The 21,921-nt window shown below is 36.6% G+C and overlaps 2 protein-coding genes across 5 annotated transcripts in view; one reads left to right on the top strand and one right to left on the bottom strand.

Annotated features, from left to right (window-relative positions):
* Nucleotides 1–16,345, bottom strand: part of map7d1b (MAP7 domain containing 1b) — a 53,834-nt gene extending 37,489 nt beyond the window's left edge. For 2 of the 4 annotated variants that reach the window (XM_048203536.1, XM_048203537.1), the window contains exon 1: nt 15,992–16,344. In XM_048203536.1, coding sequence (XP_048059493.1) covers nt 15,992–16,058 — 67 coding nt within the window. In that variant the 5' untranslated portion in view covers nt 16,059–16,344. Of the gene's footprint in view, nt 1–15,991 lie in introns of all 4 variants that reach the window. The other 2 variants (XM_048203535.1, XM_048203538.1) reach the window with 2 other exon arrangements.
* Nucleotides 1–21,921, top strand: part of LOC125276113 (E3 ubiquitin-protein ligase TRIM39-like) — a 302,026-nt gene that overhangs the window by 250,843 nt on the left and 29,262 nt on the right. The window lies entirely within an intron of this gene.

The raw sequence follows: 21,921 nt of genomic DNA on the forward strand, positions 1-21,921 counted from the left end.
TTAAATTAAAGGGGTACTTCACTCCTGGAAAAAAGGGCTTTGAATGAAACTTGGCTACCTACACATTAGAAAGGCGAAAACATTTTTGAAATTGGTGCTACCTGACTAGAGAAAACGGAAAAAAAGTCTGATGCCTTTTTGGTAAATAGGTAAGAAAACTTCAACACCCCTAAGGCACTGGGCATGTTGCCATCCAAAGCCATTCCTACCAGTCTGCTATGGATACACTTGACAAGAGTCAAATAACTGCCTGGCTTTAGTAGGAAATACTCCTTAGCAAACTTTTAGTCATAATGGTGTCAACTTGTATTGTTCCTAAGTACCATAATTCAAAGAGTGAACGTTTAGAAGGAGTGAGTTACTTTGGTTCTGTCAGTTCTGTGAGACTCCTAAAATAGAAATTAGACAACTAATGACATACATGAATTTATTCTTAACTTTATGAAAAACATTTGAATATATATTGAAATCACAGAAAATTGAGCACTCTTCTGAAACTCTAATGAAGACACATCCATTTGCTCTCAATTTAATCTCACTCCTAGGAAAAGTAATCAACACATTAACAAGATCCTATTTTTGTTTTGTCCTTTCCTACATGTGGTAGGAAAAACACTGATGTGCTTTAAAATATACAGCTAAATGCACACAGTTCTGTGTTTTTTGCACTAGTATGAAGGGATTTACAGACACAATGGTGTGAAGTGGGTCAGTGGCCCGTCCATAGCAGAGGGAAGAGCACAAGGCTCAGTGGATCTGGGTCAGCTGGACCTCAGGCATGTGCGGCATGCATCTCTACTGTCTGTGTGGATGGCAACAGAGCACAACATGGCACAGGGCGTCTGTGTTCTGCATATGCAGGCACATGACCGTCAGAGAGCAGCGGCAGAGCTAAACAAGGACACAGAGAGACTGAGAGAAACAGAGGGAATATTTCTTCTACTGTTTACACTTGAAAATGCCACAAATACTTATTGCTAATAATTTAATTGTAAGGGTCTTCATTTCAGTCTTTCCACATGGATCTTTCTCAGGAAACGATGCCATTTGTGTCCCACTGACTTAATGCTGATATAATTAATAAGATGCTGAACTGAGTCACAATATTTTATAATATAATTTAGAACTGATTAGAAAATGATATAGGATATAGCTTATAGAGCTTACACACTTCTGCCCTGTTAGACTTAAAAAGTTCAACTGTGGAGGGGAAAAAAAAAATCAGTTTTGATCAGTTTTTACAGATTTTTTTTTGGCACAATGGTGTGATAATATTTGCTAGGTTATTATTAACCATTTTGCATGACCTTCAGTCATGTACAGTATGTAAGCATGTTTTTAGACAAAAATGATATACACTAGTGTTTTAAATTTAGGGCTGATAAGATTTTTTTAAAGAAATTAATATTTTTTACTCAGAATGGATACATATAATTGGTCAAAAGTGACAGCAAAGACAAGATACAAAAGATTTCTATTTCAAACAAATGCTGTTCTTTTGAACTTTCTATTCATCAAAGAATTCTGAAAAATTGGATCACTGTTTCCACAAAACACATGAAGCAGCAGAAATGTTTCTTGAGCAGCAAATCAGCATATTAAAATGATTTCTGAAGGATCATGTGACACTGAAGACTGGAGTAATGATGCTGAAAATTCAGCTTTGATCACAGGAATAAATTACATTTTAAAATAATATTCAAATAGAAAACAGTTTTTTTTTTAAATTGTAATAATATTTCACAATATCACTGTTTTTACTGTATTTTTGATCAAATAAATGCAGCTTGGGTGAGCAGAAGAGACTTCTTTTAAAATCATTTTAAAAATCTTACAAACCCATAACTTTTGAGCAGTAGTGTAGGTTAAGATTATTATTATTTTTTAATTACAACAAGGCATACAAAGTGATACTAACAGAATTTATAAGCTTAAATAATAGAATTGAATACTAAGATTTAAATGTTTAAGAACAGTTTATAAATAATCTTCCTTAAAATTTCAGGAACAAACTGCACCATTTCCTGAGAATGACCCAGTTATACAGTTGTGACACAGTAAGAATAAACAAAAGAAACTGTGTATATTTGACATTCCAAACAAAGCTGGAATACTGAAAGCTGCTCCTGACACTGTAGAGCTCAGCGTTTCAGTAGCCCTGATACAAAAACAGACCGTCTTCTTTAAAACAAAGAAAAAACTCTGCAGTAAATCACTGCTACCTAAACCATAACACCTGTTTCTGCATGTCTACTGAACATCTGTATTGATCTAGAGTCTTTGTCATGTGACCTGCTAAGCATTTAAGATAACTTTAAAAGCAATGCAAGCAAAAACTTTCACAGCACTAGAAATACAAAACAGAACAATGAGCAGCAACAGAATTACATGTTTCTCTTAGGGTTCTTTGAAGGATTCAGTGAAGTGGCAACAATCTGTCTGCAGATCAACATGCCACATAAACTGGGTTACCCACATCTGCACTCACACACACACACAGTATGCCAAAGGAGTGCTGGAATGATCCAAACACTATTAATATTTTAATATCCCTCTGCATCTCTCCCCCCTCAATGAAGTCAGACACTTGCACATATGGTAAATCAGAAAAGGCCTATATCTTGATATATGACGGTGAGATTCTAGGGCAAGGCTGACTTCACGACTGAAAGCTGTTCTTCAAACTAGACAGCTCATGGCACAAAAAAAAAAATTATTCTCAATTCAACAACAAGAACCACACAGCCTGAACAGTTGCCCCGATCACAGACACAACAAACACAAGAACAGCGAGTATTTTAAACCACGATACCCGTAAGCGCTATATTGCATCATTTGCTAATTGGTCTCCTACTGAGACGCTTCATGCTTGTTTGGTGTGTGATTGTCGAGGTCAATCATCTAGAAATAATCAGCATCAATAAACACCAACTCAGGGCACAATGATACTCAAAAGACATTGATTTTATATGTCAGAATATACATTTTTTCAACAATTGTTTGTGTTTTTTTATGGTGTTTTTTCAGAAAACGTCCAAAAGCCTCTGACCTTAGATCAGTAAAAATGAGATAAGCTGCTTTAATGGACTTTTATCCTTCTATATTAAAGCTTCCCTTGAGTGGTTTAATGGAAAGAGCATCCAAATGTATATACGCATGCTTAAACTGTGTGTGTTTATGTGAGTGGACGTGAAGGATGTCGGCACGGTGACTGTGTTTACATGTGCAGTGACCCACATCTATCCGTCCGCATGTTTTGGCAGCTGCCTTCAGCAGCATGGCCACGAAATGTCAACGGGAAATCAAATGAATGTTTTTACTTTCTTAAAGGGTTAGTTGACACAAAAATAAATATTATCCCATGATTTACTCACCCTCAAACCAGAGGTGTATACGGCCATCTGCCGGAAGCTAGTTATTATAGTTAATAAAGATTTAAATATGTATATTTTTCTTACAAAAACCCATTGCTTCACTTCATAAGGCCTTTATTAACCTCCTGTAGGCGTATGGATTATTTTTATGGATGGATGCATTTTTGGGGGGCTTCAAAATCTGGCCCCCCATTCTCTACCATTATAAAGCTTGGAATAGCCAGGATATTTTTAAATATATCTCTGACTGTGTTCATCTGAAAGAAGATAGTCATATACACCTAGGATGGATTGAGGGTGAGTAAATCATGAGATAATTTTCATTTTTGGGTGAACTATCCGTTTAATACATGTTTCTGATCTTTCTGCTTATTTAAACGTATGTATTATTCAAAACAACTTACATTGCATTTAAGCAATACATTTTTTTTCAATTCATGCATTCCATGGGAATCAAACCCTTGGGATTGCTGGTGCCATGCTCTGCTGTTTGAACTACAGGAGTTTATGAGTGCATGTTATCACACAGAATAAAATACTTTGTCTTTGTAAATTTGTAAGTGCAACATATTACAATATATACAATAGTAAGTAAATGGACTTCTGAGAAAAAAAACCCTTGCTCATTTTAAAGCGCACAACAGCATTACCAAGCCCACACAAAACCAGTGTCTGCAGAATTCCACCAAAAGCTCAACAAATTTCCTCAGAATATTTTGGCTAATTCAATGTTTTCTGTAACAATAAGAGTGCAGTATTCTCAGCTTTGTTCAACCCATGTCACGGCCCACACTGTGGTCACTTAACCAGGCCACAATGATAAAGATAAGGGGAAAAAAGCTGTGAACTTGAAAACAATCCATTCTTAATGGTGCCATGGGATCATCACCCTCTGAGGAGTGAAATTTGACAAAAAAAAAAAAAAAAAAAAAAAAAAAAAAAAAAAAGAAAGAAAGAAAGAAAGAAAGAAAAAAGAAGACTCTTATGCTCATCAAGGCTGCATTTATTTTAACAAAAATACAGTAAAACAGTAATATTGTGAAATATTATTAAAGTTTACTACTGACATGTAATTGACAATTGATAAATAGAAAATTCGAAAAGAACAGCATTTAAATTTAACACATTTTTTGTAACATTATAAATGTTACTTTTGATCAATTTAATGAATGCTTGCTGAATAAGTATTTTTGTCTGGCTATCACCAGACCAAGCTCAATTTAAAATTGAACATTGGTCTGGGGAGTTTGCTATGTATTTCCTACTGCACAAGAGGCGTGATCAACGAGCATTAGTCACGCAATTGGACAGTCCTTCAACCAATCAGATCAACGATCTGGATGACGTACTTTTGCAGAGCGATGCGAAAACTCCAGAAAGGCTTAGTTTGTATTGGTTTGTAGCACTGATCAGCAGTTTGCAGAAGCAGCAATGGCATCGAGCGATTTTTGCAGGTTGTGCAAAAAAACATGAAAGTGAGTGGTATTTACACCCAGTCGAGCGATTTGTTTGCTAAACTAAAGAAGTCATTTAGCATCATTGAGAGGTTAAAAGGAATTGGATTGACGGTCGTGTGAGAGACGTCATCGTGTTATACCCGCCCAGAGCCATAGAAAAAGCTCTGTACCCGCCAATAGCGAGCAAGGTGGATAAGCCAGTCTGTGATCGGTTCCCGCAAAAGTGTAACAGATGCAGCAGAAATGAATGTATGGGTTTCCAGACTGAGTTGCCGGGCGAAATCAAATCGCCGGCAGATCAGGCTGGGTTTACCCAGTCTATAAGTATTTATTTTTTCTTAAAAAAAATGTTGAACAGTATTTTGTATTCAAAAAGAAAAGTAAAAAATAATATGTATAATTAAATTTTAATGATAATAAAAAAATTTATACAAATAACAATTTAAAATGAAAATATATAGACAAAAGAGGTGAAATTAATATACAACACTCTAATAAAATACTGGGTTAAAAACAACCCAAGTTGGGTAAAATATAGACAAACCCAGCGATTGGGATAAATGTTTGCCCAGTGTGCTGGGCAGTTTATTTAACTCAACTATTTTTAAAAAATGACTATATGTCTGGCTTAAAATGAACCCGAAATAGGTTGGAAATTAAAAATCAGACACATAATTACTAGAGTAGAGGCAACAATAATAATCAAAAGGAGAACATTTATTAATAAGCAATTTAATAAATGTTACTTATTCAATTATTATTTATTAAACATATTAATAAATTATAATTTAGCCTATTTTGGGTTCATTTTAAGCAAGCAATATAGTAATTTTTAAACAATAGTTGGGTTAAATAAAACTATCCAGCAGGTTGGGTCAAATATTTAACCTAACCGCTAGGTCAAAACAACCCAGTTGCTGGGTTTGTCCATTTGTAACCCAATCTGGGTTATTTTTAACCCAGCATTTTTTAGAGTGTAGCTTAATACAAGCTAGTATAATTTTTACTGCAGATTTTGCCCCACGACAAAAAACATAATTAGTCCCAGAGAGCAAAATCGAGCCAAAAATCATATATTTTTCTATGTTTAAATTCATGCAAAAATGTGAAAACGTACGACGTGGATGTAGAGAAGCTATATCTGGGATTGTCCATGTCATGTCTAGCCGTCTCTGTGTGCACTGAAGCAAAAGAGGACAGATATAAATATGTAAAACAGAGCAAACTGATGCTGTCTGTCATAAGAGCTGATCCTGGCAGAAGTGTCAGGACTCAGGAGTGAAGGCTCTCTGAAACATCACAGTATAAAATAGCTTTTGAAAGTCACAACATTTGTGAAAAGGATTGTGAATCTGATGGTTAGATCTCTGAACATCAGTTGTTTTGATTCTGTAAACAAGAGAATGAATAAAACGAACAATACACCTTCAGAAACGTCAAATTACTCCAGGTGCACCCTGCAGTTAGAGCTCCGTAAGCTGCTTTTAGAGTAACGTACCTGCAAAATAAAAAGTAATTGTCTAAATGCAGCCAAACAGAGCAAAAAGAGTTGTGTTTAGGAGGAAATGCCCCTGTAATTCCCTGCACGCTCCTTCCATTAGGAGCCACTTGATACTGAGGTCATTTTATGGAGGACGGACAACCTGCGTCCATGACTGAGTCTCTTCCAAGCCAAGATGAAAGCGGAAATGACACCGCCAACCCAAGCCACCGTGACTCGATATTTAAAACATTAAAATGGAAGATCATTCAGCGCTCTGTGAAGAGCAGCTAATATTACCTTCATCATATGACCATGTCTATAAATACCTACTGGTCTATTCAGACACACTTGGGGGAAAGTGTTAATCTGCCTTTCTGCCGCACATGCTGCAGCGACAGAAGATTCATTTTGAAGGTCACCAGAAGCAGATGTGAGAACATCAGGGAAATAACCCAAGAAATTATGAGTCATGTGACTCATTCCCAGCAGGAAACGCCTTCTGAGATCTCAGCACATGCTGCAGACACTCTCCCACCACGTCCTAATAGATGTTTCTCTTAGCAATTGCATAGAGCATCTGTTTTAGATTATATTACGACTGCTGAAGCACTTTAAGGTGTGGCAGAGCTGTTTCTAGATCAGTGTTATGCAGCAATAATGTTGAGCAAAACACACTTGTGCAGCTGTGGAGCTAATATTAGTAGACCAGTCCTGTGACCACACTGGAGACAAGCGACTGACGGGGTGTGTGAACACACACACAAGCACATGCTAACGACTGTTTTCTCTTTCTTAAACACTCATGTCTCTCGTCAAAGTCACACTGATGGCTACAGCTGCTGGTGAACCAGTTGAGACTTTATATGCGCACCACACATGAATACAAGTTCATGCCAACAGCCTTAACATACATTAAACAACAGCATCTGACACTAACACACACTGTGTTATTATATAGTACAACATATGCAAACCAGGGGCAGAAATAAACCCTTTTGAACTGATTTTCAGAGGCATTTTTTAACTTTATTACACCCTTTAAAAATAAATGTTACAAAATAGGGTTTTTGCAGCAATGTGATAAAATAACCATTTTTGGTTCACCAAAGAAACTATCAGTGAACATTTCTTAAAGGGTTAGTTCACCAAAAAATAAAATTTCTGTCATTACGTCGTTTCACACCCGTAAGACCTTCATTCATCTGCGGAACACAAATTAAGATATTTTTGATGAAATTCGAGAGGTTTCTGATCCCCAAAAGAAAGCAAGATAATTGAAAGCAACCGTCATTCAAGGTCTAGAAAAGTAGTAAAGACATGGTTAAAATAGCAACCTGGTCTCATAGGAAAGACATACCTGTTGGAACGTTTTTGCGAGTCGCCAAAATACATACCAATACGTACCTATCACTGCAGTTTCCAGTAGAAATGAATGCTAGAGGCAGTAAAACGGCAAGTGCTTTTAATCGTTTTCATAGTGTGCATGGTTTGTAAACGAATATATTTTGGACTTTGCATCGCTTAACCAGCTATGTTTTGCTTTTCTGACATAACAAGCTTGCTCAGTAGCTCAGCTGATACGGAGTTGTACTTAAAGGTGCCCTGTGAGTACAGTATTTATTTGGATGTTTACATTTGATTCTGAATGAGTTTGAGGCTATGCTCCATGGCTAAAGCTAACATTACACTGTTGGAGAGATTTATAAAGAATGAAGTTGTGTTTATGAATTATACAGACTGCAAGTGTTTAAAAATGAAAATAGCGACGGCTCTCTTGTCTCTGTGAATACAGTAAGAAACTATAGTAACTTTAACCACATCTAACAGTACATTAGCAACATGCTAACAAAACATTTAGAAAGACAATTTACAAATATCACTAAAAATATCATGTTATCATGGATCATGTCATGTTATTATTGCTTCATCTGCCATTTTTCGCTATTGTCTTTGCTTGCTTACCTAGTCTGATGATTCAGCTCTGCACAGATCCAGACGTTAATACTGGCTGCCCTTATGTAATGCCTTAAACATGGGCTGGCATATGCAAATATTGGGGGCATACATATTAATGATCCCAACTGTTACGTAACAGTCGGTGTTGTGTTGAGATTTGCCTGTTCTTCTGAGGTCTTTTAAACAAATGAGATTTATATAAGAAGGAGGAATCAATGGAGTTTGAGACTCACTGTATGTCATTTCCATGTACTGAACTCTTGTTATTCAACTATGCCAAGGTAAATTTAATTTTCCATTCTATGGCACCTTTAAGACGAGGAAGCCCTGGGTATGAATCCCGTGAAAGGCGAATCACAGTAAAAGAGCTCAAACAGCGTTCTAAACAAGCTAAAATGCCATGATTACGGATGCTTTTTAAGTCACATTTGCTTTTGTTAACACTAACGTTTTTCTAATGAGACTGGGTTGTAAAATAGTCAAAGTGACTGCAGTGGGTCAACCTTAATGTTATGAAGTGACGAGAATACTTTTTGGTGCACAAAAACAAAACAAAAATAACGACTTTATTCAACAATACTGAGCTGCTGTTCAGACGTAAAACCTAAAAACGTAAACAGCGTGAGAATGACAGGGAAAAAAAGAAATTGTTGAAGAAAGTCGTTATTTTTTGTTTTTGCGCATATATGATGTATGACCACAATTCTTCTTGTCTTGTAGTCCAGACCCACCAGAGTCTCACAAACCACACTTTGGTGATTCTACATACTTCCTGAGACCACCAACTCAGTAGACTAGGCGTCAAATAATAAACAGAGCCCACAGACCATTGGCGTAAACTCAAAAAGTTCACTTTAACAAAGAAAACACTATGTCAGGGGATTCATAGAGCAAAAGAAAGCTCAGAAAGCTTTGAAAACCAGCAAGACTTTTAAACTCTCCACTGTTCTGTAGAAGTTTAGGAGACTGTTTAATGTGCTTACAGAATTCTGAAAATCCCTTTTGGTCTGCGGAAAGGATGAAAGAAATCAAACCGATGTACTATAAACTGAAAGTGCTGAGTAAAGTTTGCTAGAATGTCACAAGCTTCAATATAATGGAAACTAGACTCTGGGTATGTAACGTTGTGTCTAATTACAGAAAAATTAGCTGCATTTCTGCATAAATAAGCATATATAATAACCATTTACAAACATTCTCTCAGCACACCAACAATGAAATGCATTATTCAGAAATTATTCAAAGTTTGACCTCATTTTCAGATCTGTATGTTGGTAAACACATATTCATTCCGGTTCATTTAAAATCTTCTGTCCTTGAGGAGATCCTGTTTTCTCATGTTCCGACTCAAAAGGAATTCACACGCCCTGCTTACGTAAGACGGAGACAGATTTCCACTGTTTTCCTGCCGTCAAGAAAAGTCTTTGTGCAACAGTGAAGACGAGATCTAATCACACAAATTCTCACTTTGTTTATTTTTCAGCTGCTGCCACAAAACAGTTTTGCCAACAAAAACATGATCCTGACTTCCACGACTCTGCAGACGCCGCACCTCATCATTGAAGCAGAACTGCAGATTAAGACGATTAATCTCTAATTTCATAGTGCACACTGTCAGTTTTAAAAAAGAAATGGCTCTGAGGTCTGAAACATCAGTGAACACCATCATTATGAGCTTTAGGGTAAACAGAGCTCAGAGTGGAAAGAACTGCCAAATTATGGTGTTTCTCCATGTTAAAATGACTTCATCGTCTGCCAATTGCTGCTTAGGGTTATTAAGAGGTCATTAAAAAGTCTGTTATTGATGTTCTAAGAGGAAAGAAGGACATCCAGGTCATCCAGATATGTAGTGTCCTTGTAGAGCCGGATGTGGCATTTCCTAAACTTCCTACGGTTACATACAACTAAAGCAGAATGCAAAAATTGAACTCTAGAAACATTTCCCCTGTTTGACAACTCAAATCTTTGTAGATATCTGTGGTTCCCTATAAGGAATTTAAATGAAATCTGAAAGCTTTCTGTCCCTCCATTGACAGCTACGGAACTACCAGTTTGATGCTTCAAAAAGTTCATAAAGAGATAGTAAAACTAATCCATATGTATTGAGCAGTTTAGTCCAAATTTCCTGAAGAGACATGATAACTTTATATGATGAACAGATTGAATTTGGGCTTTTATTCACATATAAACTTTCATCAACTCACATATCAGTTATGATAAACAGAAGCTCAAGCATGCTTGCTTGATGTGAGAGAACTACGCAGCACATTTGAGCTTGAGAACCAATAGGTTCATTCTCGTTTGAGCTTCCAGAAGAACCAATGAGGTTCATTCTCGTGTTACGCAGCACGTTTGAGCTTCAGCAAGAACCAATGAGGTTCATTCTCGTGTTACGCAGCACGTTTGAGCTTCAGCAAGAACCAATGAGGTTCATTCTCGTGTTGCGCAGCACGTTTGAGCTTCAGCAAGAACCAATGAGGTTCATTCTCGTGTTACGCAGCACGTTTGAGCTTCAACAAGAACCAATGAGGTTCATTCTCGTGTTACGCAGCACGTTTGAGCTTCAGCAAGAACCAATGAGGTTCATTCTCGTGTTACGCAGCACGTTTGAGCTTCAGCAAGAACCAATGAGGTTCATTCTCGTGTTACGCAGCACGTTTGAGCTTCAACAAGAACCAATGAGGTTCATTCTCGTGTTACGCAGAACGTTTGAGCTTCAGCAAGAACCAATGAGGTTCATTCTCGTGTTACGCAGCACTTTGAGCTTCTGCAAGAACCAATGAGGTTCATTCTCGTGTTACGCAGCACGTTTGAGCCTCAGCAAGAACCAATGTTTGTTCTCATGCATCAAGCAGGTTGAGCTACTGTTTGTGTTTGCTTATATGTGAAAAACCCTAAATTCAATCAGTTCATCATGTAAAGTGATCATGTCTCTTCAGAAAATGTGGACTAAACCACTCAATTCATATGCATTAGTTTTACGATTCTTTTTATGAACTTTTTGAAGCATCAAAGTGGTAGTTGCACAGCTGTCAATGGAGGGGAAATCTCTCAGATTTCATAAAAAATATCTTGTGAACAAAATGAACAAAAGTCTTACAGGTGTGGAACGACATGAGGGTGAGTAATTAACGACAGAATTTTTAACTAATATTAAACTAACCCTTTAACCATGGAATATTATGTTTTTAAGAACCCAGAAAGCAAAATTCTGATCTTGCTATAATGAAAAACAATATTTTACTTACAAAGAACAATTTGCCAATGCAAGAAGACTATCCAGCCAAAAAAAAAAAAAAAAAAAAAAAAAACTCATATAAAGAGGAATTTAAATCATTTTTAAGACTGAGGATAATAACAAGGCATTTCTGGTTGGTAAGGTGGTTTGAATGGTTGCTACCTCATAAAATTCTTAATTCAGCAAATAAATCATATTAGAAAACATACAACTTTCTATATAGCACTAAAATTCAAGCTGTTTCCGGGCAGATTTTATAGCTCTCTCCAGTTCTTGTCTTTTTTCCTATCATCTTGTTGCTCTTCCGCCCACATAAAACTTCAGATTCAGGCCTCTGGAAACAAACATCTCACATTCAAATGAAATCCTTCCCTCGTCTCTCTATTCCTTCCTCCTCTCTTTCCTTTTCCGTCTTCCCACACGGTTATGACACACAGCTCTTGCCAAAGATACATCCAGAAATAGAAGTCATCCCCTTATTACTTGGTCTACTTGTATATAACAACATTATGTTGGAAAACAGTCATGATTACTCGAGGACAACAACGACTGCCATGATGTATACAACATAAAATCATACAAAATGTGGTGATATGCCACAAACTACTCATATTTTCCACTGAAAGCAGAAGTAAAAATTGGGTGTCTATATTTGGATGTATATTTATCATGGCAAATGTTGGCTATGACAACAAAGTGTATGTTTTTTGGAATTTGATTAAAATACAGTTAAAGGAAGCTTTTCAGGTTAATATAAATTGTGAGTTTTGCTGCAGACACAGAAAATTATTTTAAAGCATGCTTTTTTTATAGCAGTCTGTTGGGTAATATTATTATGAAATTCTTTGTATGAAAGCTGTCGCAAGAATCTTGTGCAGTCTGCTGAGCTGGCCACTTTGGCCAGATATTGAAATTTCCAACCCTTTAAGACCTCTTGGGAAAAAAAAAAAGCAGGAAATATTCCGTCATTGGCCCTGAGTGTCTGAGAATGAGAATATCCACGTCATACATTACTAACACAGACAAAAGCCTTCAGCTCGAACAATTACTCAATCCCACAGGAAATAAACCTCACAAATGTTCTCATCTGGGCTTACTCTTAAAAATGAAGTCTCTTCAGTGGCTCTGCACTTCAGGTCGAACCCTTTTCTCAAGAGACATTTCAGCTGTACAGTGTTCTTGAGTTGCTATATGGTTCTTTGGAGATTTTGTGCATGTGTCTATTCCTTGCAAACTTAAAGGTGCCCTAGAACCAGTTTTACAAGATGTAATATAAGTCTAAGGTGTCCCCTGAATGTGTCTGTGAAGTTTCAGCTCAAAATACCCCATAGATTTTTTTAATTAATTTTTTTAACTGCCTATTTTAGGGCATCATTAACTATGCACCGATTCAGCGTGCGGCCCCTTTTAATTGCGCGCTCCCTGAAGTTGTGTTTGTGCATTATACAGACTGCAAGTGTTTAAAAATGAAAATAGCGACGGCTCTTGTCTCCGTGAATACAGTAAGAAACGATGGTAACTTTAACCACATTTAACAGTACATTAGCAACATGCTAACAAAACATTTAGAAAGACAATTCACAAATATCACTAAAAATATCATGTAATAATGGATCATGTCAGTTATTATTGCCCCATCTGCCATTTTTCGCTGTTGTTCTTGCTTGTTTACCTAGTCTGATGATTCAGCTGTGCACAGATCCAGACGTTAATACTGGCTGCCCTAGTCTAATGTATTGAGCATGGGCTGGCATATGCAAATATTGGGGGCGTACATATTAATGATCCCGACTGTTACGTAACAGTCGGTGTTATGTTATGTCTTATAAACAAATGAGATTTACATAAGAAGGAGGAAGCAATGGAGTTTGAAACTCAATGTATGTATTTTCCATGTACTGAACTCTTGTTATTCAACTATGCCAAGGTAAATTCAATTTTTGATTCTAGGGCACCTTTAAATATATGTGGCTACAAATTTATTGCAAATTCTGCTGACTTAAATATGTCACCAAAATAACGCTATAAGCTGGCAAACATAGCCTAGATATTTTATTGAAATGGAATAAATTTAATTATGAATAAAATTATAGTGAACTACACTCTGGGTTAAAAAAAACCCAAGTTGGATTGATAATGTACAAATCCAGCGATTGGGTTGTTTTAACCCAGAGAATGAGTTAAATGTTTAATAAATATGTTAATATGTTTAATAAAGAAACATTTATTAATGCATTTAATGAATAATATTTAAACAATAAACATTTATTTAATTGCTTATTAATAAATGTTCACCTTTTGATTATTATTGTTGCCTCTAGTAATTATGTGTCTGATTTTTAATTTCCAACCTATTTTGGGTTCATTTTAAGCCAGACATATAGTAATTTTTAAACAATAGTTGAGTAAAATAAAACTGCCCAGCATGTTGGGCAAACATTTAACCCAACTGCTGGGTTAAAACAACCCAATCGCTGCTTTTGTCCAACCCGAACTTGGGTTGTTTTTAATGCAGCATTTTTTTAGAGTGACAATAAAACGTTTTATGACCTAAAGTTTCTCATATGGCACAAGGCTCTAATCTTCTAGGTTCTTATTGCAAGACAGCAAAGATAAATATATAATATGTAGAAATATTATAGTACAAAATAAAGTTCTCATCGAGTGGAATCTCTATGTCCAGTACAGAAAATGTCTTCTAGTGTGTGAGAAAACCTGAGAAAACCTGATAATCTTTGTAGAGAGAGCCGTACCATCTCATCTGTGAGGGGGAAACAGTGTCCCTTTGAACAAGTTCAGTCTTGAAGAGTGTTGGTCTGGAGCCCAAAACACTCACTACAAAGCAATCAATGTTTCAGGATTCTCTGACCTGTCTTTCTCTCTCTCTGAGCTTCAGACTGCAGGACAAGGCCTCCATCAGAGCTGATAATAAAGCCACACTGCTGTCCGTGACTCAGATGGCTCAAGGTGTGAGACATACAGCTGCCACTGATCTAGGATCAGCTTTACATTCTCAGGATGTGAATAACAGACGCCAGAACAAAATGTGGGAGGAACCAGATCAGAACTGACTGGTCCTTTAAAAAGAAGGAATGAGGTTATTAAAGATCTACAAAAATGGCAAAATAATATTACAGACAGTAGAGCTGCTTTATAATTCATCTTCATGGTTTCTAGGCTGTAGATTACTGGCCCGGGTCAAAATGAAGAGAACGAGGTCTGTTTTTAACACAGTCATCACATAGGAATGCATTTACTGTACTGAGATTCCTCCTCTTTTGTGCATTATTATAATTTAGGGCCGCACAAGTGTACGTGTGGTATGCCAGTTCATAAAACAGCCCTTTTGAATTTTACATTTTAAATCCACCAGCCTAAAAATACCAAGAGACAGGAATGTGCTGCTCAAACAAAGATCTTGTGAGATAATGACTAGGATGTTTCCTTAGCATAACACACACTGATCTACTGGCATTAGTCTACCTGCAAGCACACATCTGGAAGCTCTGACCTTGCCATTAAAGGTGATTTATGAGAGGACTCCTAAGGGATTGCATCCTATTTCAGAAGATACTTTCATTCAAAAGCAGCTTACAGTACATTATGACTAAAACATGAGGTTAAATGCCTTGATCAAGGACACAATAGCTGATTATGAATCACACTTTATGGGATTTGAACCTGCAACCTCTATTAAAACCCAGATCTATAACAATTATACTACAGAATCCATTTTAAACATGATACATAAAACATTTTCTCTCTTTCATGTAAAATGTATCATGAAACGCAAGTTGGGGATGTTATCTGACTCAGACTGTGTCGTGTGATTCGATATGTTTACTGGCAAACGATATAAAAATACTGATTAAGAACATTTTTTTGTAGTTGCTAATCGCAGGATCACATTGAGTGCAGTATCATAAAGCAATAGGAGGGTTAATCATGATGGCAAACTTGTGAGCTTTCATTTGGTGCTGAATAATTACTGGAACAGATATGTAGAGGGTAAACAGACGTGCGCGTGGCTGTTTTTGCGCACACCGGTACTGCGCTTAAACCTATGAAAAAATATTAATTTATAAACGCACTGATGGTTTTCCCATGGAAATATAGTAATGATCAAATAAACAAAACGACGAATATACTAACCGTCCAACTCATGTAAGGCACAAGAAATTTACAGCGTCGACGTTACACCACAAAATTTCCTCACAGAAATGCGAATAGCCGTTATCCAGGTCACGCGCAACAGAGCCGCTACTTTTATCGTTTTCTTAATGACAGGTGGCACAGAAATCTCCATGAACCACCTTTAACATACTAACAGTGTCATGCAGAAAATAAACACTATAAAATGACTGAAATTATGCGTTCATATGAAGACTCCCCTGAAATGTTTCAGCGTCCTTTGACCACCCGTGCGTTTATCCAGGGTTTAATGGACATATTATGCTTATTTCTTAATTTCAGTTGTACATACCTTGGTCTGACAGCGTCAGTTTTTCTTCAAAGCTGCTCTCTAGAGCCTTGTTCTCCATTTTGTTCATGGTTTGTAGTCAGTCATTCCATTACAGGGTCCAAAAGAGACGCGTAAAAAGAGGAACTCCCAGTTATGAACACACCCGAATGCGGTGGCCCTTTAAATCTGATCAATAACAAACCGTTGAGATCAATTAAAAGAGAAAAACGATCGATGATAGGTTAAATTCGCTATTCCCACTGAATTGTGTGATCTCAGCTGTGAAAACTAAAGATAGAAGAAGAGGGGGGCCCAGAACCGGGGCCCTGCCCACCACACAGCAGCCACTCGCTGAATACAGCCGCTCTATGCGGGACGGTCTCTGCCTATCCACTGGACCGCACCATTGACCTGGATGGGGGACACTGACACAAAGTTAGCACGTTTAAAAAGGATACTCGTCTTTATATAGACTATTTTTTGGTTTTATATGTTTAATGTACGTCAATAAACGAAGGAAAACACTGGAATCTTCTCAGGTGCTGTAAAGAAAAAGATATGTTTGTAGGTTTGTTCAGCATGGCTCCCCCTTCTGGTTTCTAAAAGCTGCATCTGCGGCAGAGGGATGGAGGCACACGTCCTTTAATGTGTCCCACTGGAAAACTGAGGTGGATCCCATATTTTAGAAGTCATCCAGTGTACACTATGACCTGGTGGGCCTGCAAACGCAAGATAGATGATACATTTATTTATCTGAACAGTTGTTGATTAAAAATGTAGCAGCTAATAATAATAATAATAGCATAATAATAATAATAATATATAACAGTAAATACCCACCTTTTGGATACATGTTGGCAGGATTGTGGGGCAAGTTGCCAGTGTCTAAGGCTTTAGTTTTAAAACAGATTATGATATATGATTATATATACTGTATATTATATACTGTATATAAAATTAACGTGTTGCTCGTTTACTTTTACACAAAGGCTGCAGGTCTTTTATACAGTTCTCTAAAAACACAGAACAATGATTGCTCTTAAAGGATTAGTTCACTTCAGAATTAAAATTTACTGATAATTTACTCACCCTCATGTCATCCTAAATCTTGCTTCAGTCAAAAAGAAATTTAGTTTTTTGAGGAAAACATTACAGGATTTTTCTCCATATAGTGGACTTCAGCGGGGACCAATGGGTTAAAGGTCCAAATTACAGTTTCAGTGCAACTTCAAAGGGCTCTACACGATCCCAGTTGAGAAATAAGGGTCTTATATAGCGAAACTTATCTAGTTGTTTTTTTAGAAACAAAAATGGAAAAAAAAAGTATACTTTTTAACCATAAATGCTCTTGCACTAGCGCTGCAACGTGCCATGCATTACATAGTTATGTTGGAAAGGTCACGCGTGATGTAGGCGGAAGTACTGAGCAAGTTTTTACAAAGTGATCGTGCAAAGACTAAGTCAAACAGCCTTCACAAAAAAAAACAAAAAAAAACACACACAAAAAAACAATGATGTCGGACGAAGTTGGAGGATAAATGAGATGATTACCTTTCCAACATGATTACGTAACGTGTGGCACATTGCAAGCATTTGTGGTTAAAAAGTATGTAATTGTTTGTTTTTTTGTTTTTGTTTTTTTAAATGACAGATTGTTTCACTAGATAAAACCCTTATTCCTCGTCTGGGATCTTGTAAAGCCCTTTGAAGCTGCACTGAAAATGACATTTGGACCTTCAACCCGTTGGTCCCTATTGAAGTCCACTATATGGAGAAAAATCCTGGAATGTTTTCATCAAAAACCTTAATTTCTTTTCGACTGAAGAAAGAATGACAAACATCTTGGATGACATGGGGGTGAGTAAATTATCAGGAAAATTTAATTCTGAAGTGAACTAATCCTTTAAAATAGAAAACATGACTGTAAAGCAGGTTGCCCATTTTATCTCAAAATAACTAATAAATTAATATTCGCATACATTTAAGTACCAGGTCTGCCTTGAAACAAGGCATAGCAAACTGATAACCTTACTATTTTTTACATTAAACATCACATTAAATTAGATTTAATTCAAACAATGTTGCAAGAATACAGTTATGTCCAAGACCTGAAATATAATAGGCTGACAAGCACCAATCAAAGACCCTCAGACCTTCTAACTGAGACCACACCAGTCTGAGACTGCTGGAAATGTCATTATGATTCCCACTGGATTGAGTCATGTGTAAGCCAATGCGAGTCTGGTCTTATTTAATACTTTAACTAGAGCATTTAAGAGTTGAAATCAGGCCATTATAGCAGCACGGAGCAAATCAGCCATCTGGTACCACTGATATAACCCAGCCAACAATACCAGCACTAAACTAGTGGAGCATAACTGCATTAAACCACTTACATTTGTGCGAGTCATCTGCATGTCCAAAACAAAATCAGGCAAATGGGTAAAAAAGACATGTAGTGTTTATGCAGCTAAAGCAGACATAAAAATAACGCAGAGGTCAAAAACCGCATGCAACGCAGTCAGGCGGCGAGTTTTCTCAGACTGCTTTCAGTCCATGCTTGGGGGGATTTTGAGATAAATGTGGATCCAATCAGTCATGAGTTAAACAATTGAGATCTGTACAGTGCAGGACCCTGGGGATGTGTATACGGCATGATGGCGCAGTCATTGCGCACCCTTCCTAAAATCATCTCAGTTATGTCTCGCTGCCATGGAGAACTGCGCAGATGTGATAAAGGAGGCTTTGTCTACATCAGGTGAGAATGCGGTCAGGTTGGTCCACACTGGATTTCCCCAAACCAGAAAACAGATTTACATTTAGCTGACGCTTTTATCCAAAGCATCTTACAAAGGTGGTGATTCATCTTAAAAACATAAATCAGGTTTGATTATGATGGGTTTTATATAAACTGCGCAGTGCTTTGCGAAGATTTCACATCAAAACTCTCAAGAGAGGCAGAACTACAGATAGTAGACATAAAATCTGATAATGATCTGAGGTATTTTGTGAACTAACATGCACCATCATCACTGATAAGAAGGGCAAATCTTATGTTGTGTCCCAAATGACACATACACTATGCACTTTAACTGCACTACGTATATGTGCATGACATTCAGACAGCTAGTTTAAAGGCACGTCCCCTCCACAGCATAACTGAAACTGTGAACGAAGGGTCCAACATTCCACTTTGTTTTTCTGGTTAAGTGCATCATCCAGGTATTTGAAGTGCACTTCTTATAGTGCATATGTATGTGAATTGGGATGAATCTTGAGTATAATGGTGTATTTTGGATGTGCTTTTGAAGAAGCCAAGTTTGAAGAATCTGTTAGCATCTCCTTCACTGCTCTTCAAATTTTGCCTTGTTCTCATGTGTGGCCGTCTGTCATAGTAATGTCAAGAGTGCAATGCATTATCTTGTTTAATACAATATGTTATATAAAAACACAGTAAATGTAAATAGTCAGAAACACAAAATTCTAATACAAGCAGATTTGAAAATGAGAGGCATCTTAAAAATTAAGGCTCCAAATGGGAGTTTTCTTGCCAAAGAGCCTATTTGATTCTCTAAAGAACCTGCAGTGAACAGTTTTTAAAAGAACCACTTTTTTCTTAGTGTGACGAACATTTGAATAATCTAAACTTTAGATTAGAACCTTTTTCAACTATAAAGAACCTTTTGTGGAATGGAAAGATTCCATAAATGTTAAAGGTTCTTTGTGGAACCATCGATGCCAATAAAAAAACCTTTATTTTTAAGAGTGTAGGCATAAGGTGAAAACAGGACAGCTGACCCAAAAATAAAAGCTTTGTTAACAATGCCACATTTGAAGATACAGAAATGTGAGTAATGACATAAATTTGGGATATTGTTCACACAAAGTTGAATAGACTACTTTAAAGGGACTTTTTGCTTTTTTGGCATTCCACTTTCATTCTGTGCAAACATCAACAAACAAAAACCTTTAGGTTCATCATAAGGCTGGGCAGATTATAAGTAGATGTCTTTCATTTAAAGGTAAACTATTGTATTAAAGGGATGGTTCACCCAAAAAAGAAGATATTTTGAAGAATGTTGGTAACCAAACAGTTGACTGACCCCATTGACTTCAAAAGTTTTTTTTTTCTCCATACTATGGAAGTCAATGGGGTCCATCAACTGTTTGGTTACCAACATTCTTCAACATATCTTCTTCTCTGTTCAGCCGAAGAAAGAACTTCATACAGGTTTGCGACAACTTGAGGGTGAGTAAATGATGACAGAATTTATGGGAACTTCATTACAACTGATGTGATGTACAATGATCTTTTAGAATATTTTGGTCAATAGCATGCTCAGCTTCAACATCACATCACTTTATCAGCTAAGATCTCTTTATGAAATCTGTATGATATGCACATAATAAAGAGAAGCTGTATTGGACAATGGTGAGGTCAGCAGTTGAATATATTCACAGCTGCTGACGGGGGTGGTCCGAACAGCTGCAGGGGTTTGAGATATCACCAACAGGCGACATTCGGGATGGGTGGACAACATTCTGCATTTCTGCACTCTTATTACTCCAAATATTTCAACAGCTAGATCTGGTACATATGAAAAAAGCTCACATATGAAAAACCAGTAAACCTAAGAATCAAAATTCTTAACTTGTTCTGCATCGACTGCAGAATGACACCTCAAATAATCCAGCTTGTTGGGGAGAGATGAGCAATTACTTCAAAAAAGATATTACTTCTTCAGAATTTGTCAAATGTAAAATTGGTTGTAAAATTCTCACAGACTTACATAATGGAGGGACTGGAGCCATCTAAAAATCAGACAATCAGAGGCTTGAGGGTGGTTCATTTGACTTGGGCTAGTAAGTAACCACATAGCAACCACCCTAGCAACTGAACAGCATCACACTCAACATCACTCAGAAGAACACATTAGCAACCGCATAACAATGACCTGGCAACCACCTACAACAAATATGCACAGGCAAAAACCACACAATTTCAAATTTCAGAAATGGAAAAGTCTAAATACAGCCCTAAATGTACCTAAAAAATAATGCAAATTTAAAATGTTTAAAAATACCTCTATACTGTAGATCTTATTTTGAAGCTTTTAAAATAGAAGATTTATTCATAATTATCATTAAAACTCATTAGCATACAGACTACCATTAAAAGGTTTGTTGAATTAAATAGCTACTTTTATTCAGCTAGGACACATTAAATTGATCAAAAGTGACAGTAAAGACATTTATAATGTCACAAAAGATTTCTGTTTCAAATAAATGCTGTTCTTTTGAACATAAAAGAAATCTTAAAAAAATGTATCTCGGTTTTCACAAAAATATTAAGCCGTTTTCAACATTGATAATAATAATAAATGTTTCTTGAGCAGCAAATCAGCATATTAGAATGATTTCTGAAGGATCATGTGACACTGAAGACTGGAGTAATGATGCTGAAAATTTAGCTTTGATTACAGAAATAAATTACATTTTACAATTTATTAACTTAGAAAACACAATATTACTATTTTTACTGTATTTTGTATTAAATAAATGCAGCCTTGGTGAGCAAACGAGAACTCTCAAAAACATTAAAAGTCTTGGTGTATATTAGCATGATGCCAGTAATACATTGTAAATCATAATTATATAATCTTATAAATTGTGACATTATAATCTAAAAAGGTATTAAACAGAAAACAAATACTCCTGGTGAATCATTTTATGCATAATATTAACCTTGTGCAGAGGTCATTCACTGAAGCTAGAGAGGACATTTTCAAGTCATGAGCGTCTGAAATCCCCTCATAGATTTTGGCATTGTTCAGATGAGCACAGACCTCCACACCCTCCTCTAGTCCCACAACAGCTGCTCCGCTTATTACACCACTGACCCAGGATCAGCTGAAGCACATCACTCACATCATCATGTTCACCGTCCAGCA

This window comes from Megalobrama amblycephala, linkage group LG9, assembly GCF_018812025.1.
Source record: "Megalobrama amblycephala isolate DHTTF-2021 linkage group LG9, ASM1881202v1, whole genome shotgun sequence".
NCBI lineage: Eukaryota > Metazoa > Chordata > Actinopteri > Cypriniformes > Xenocyprididae > Megalobrama > Megalobrama amblycephala.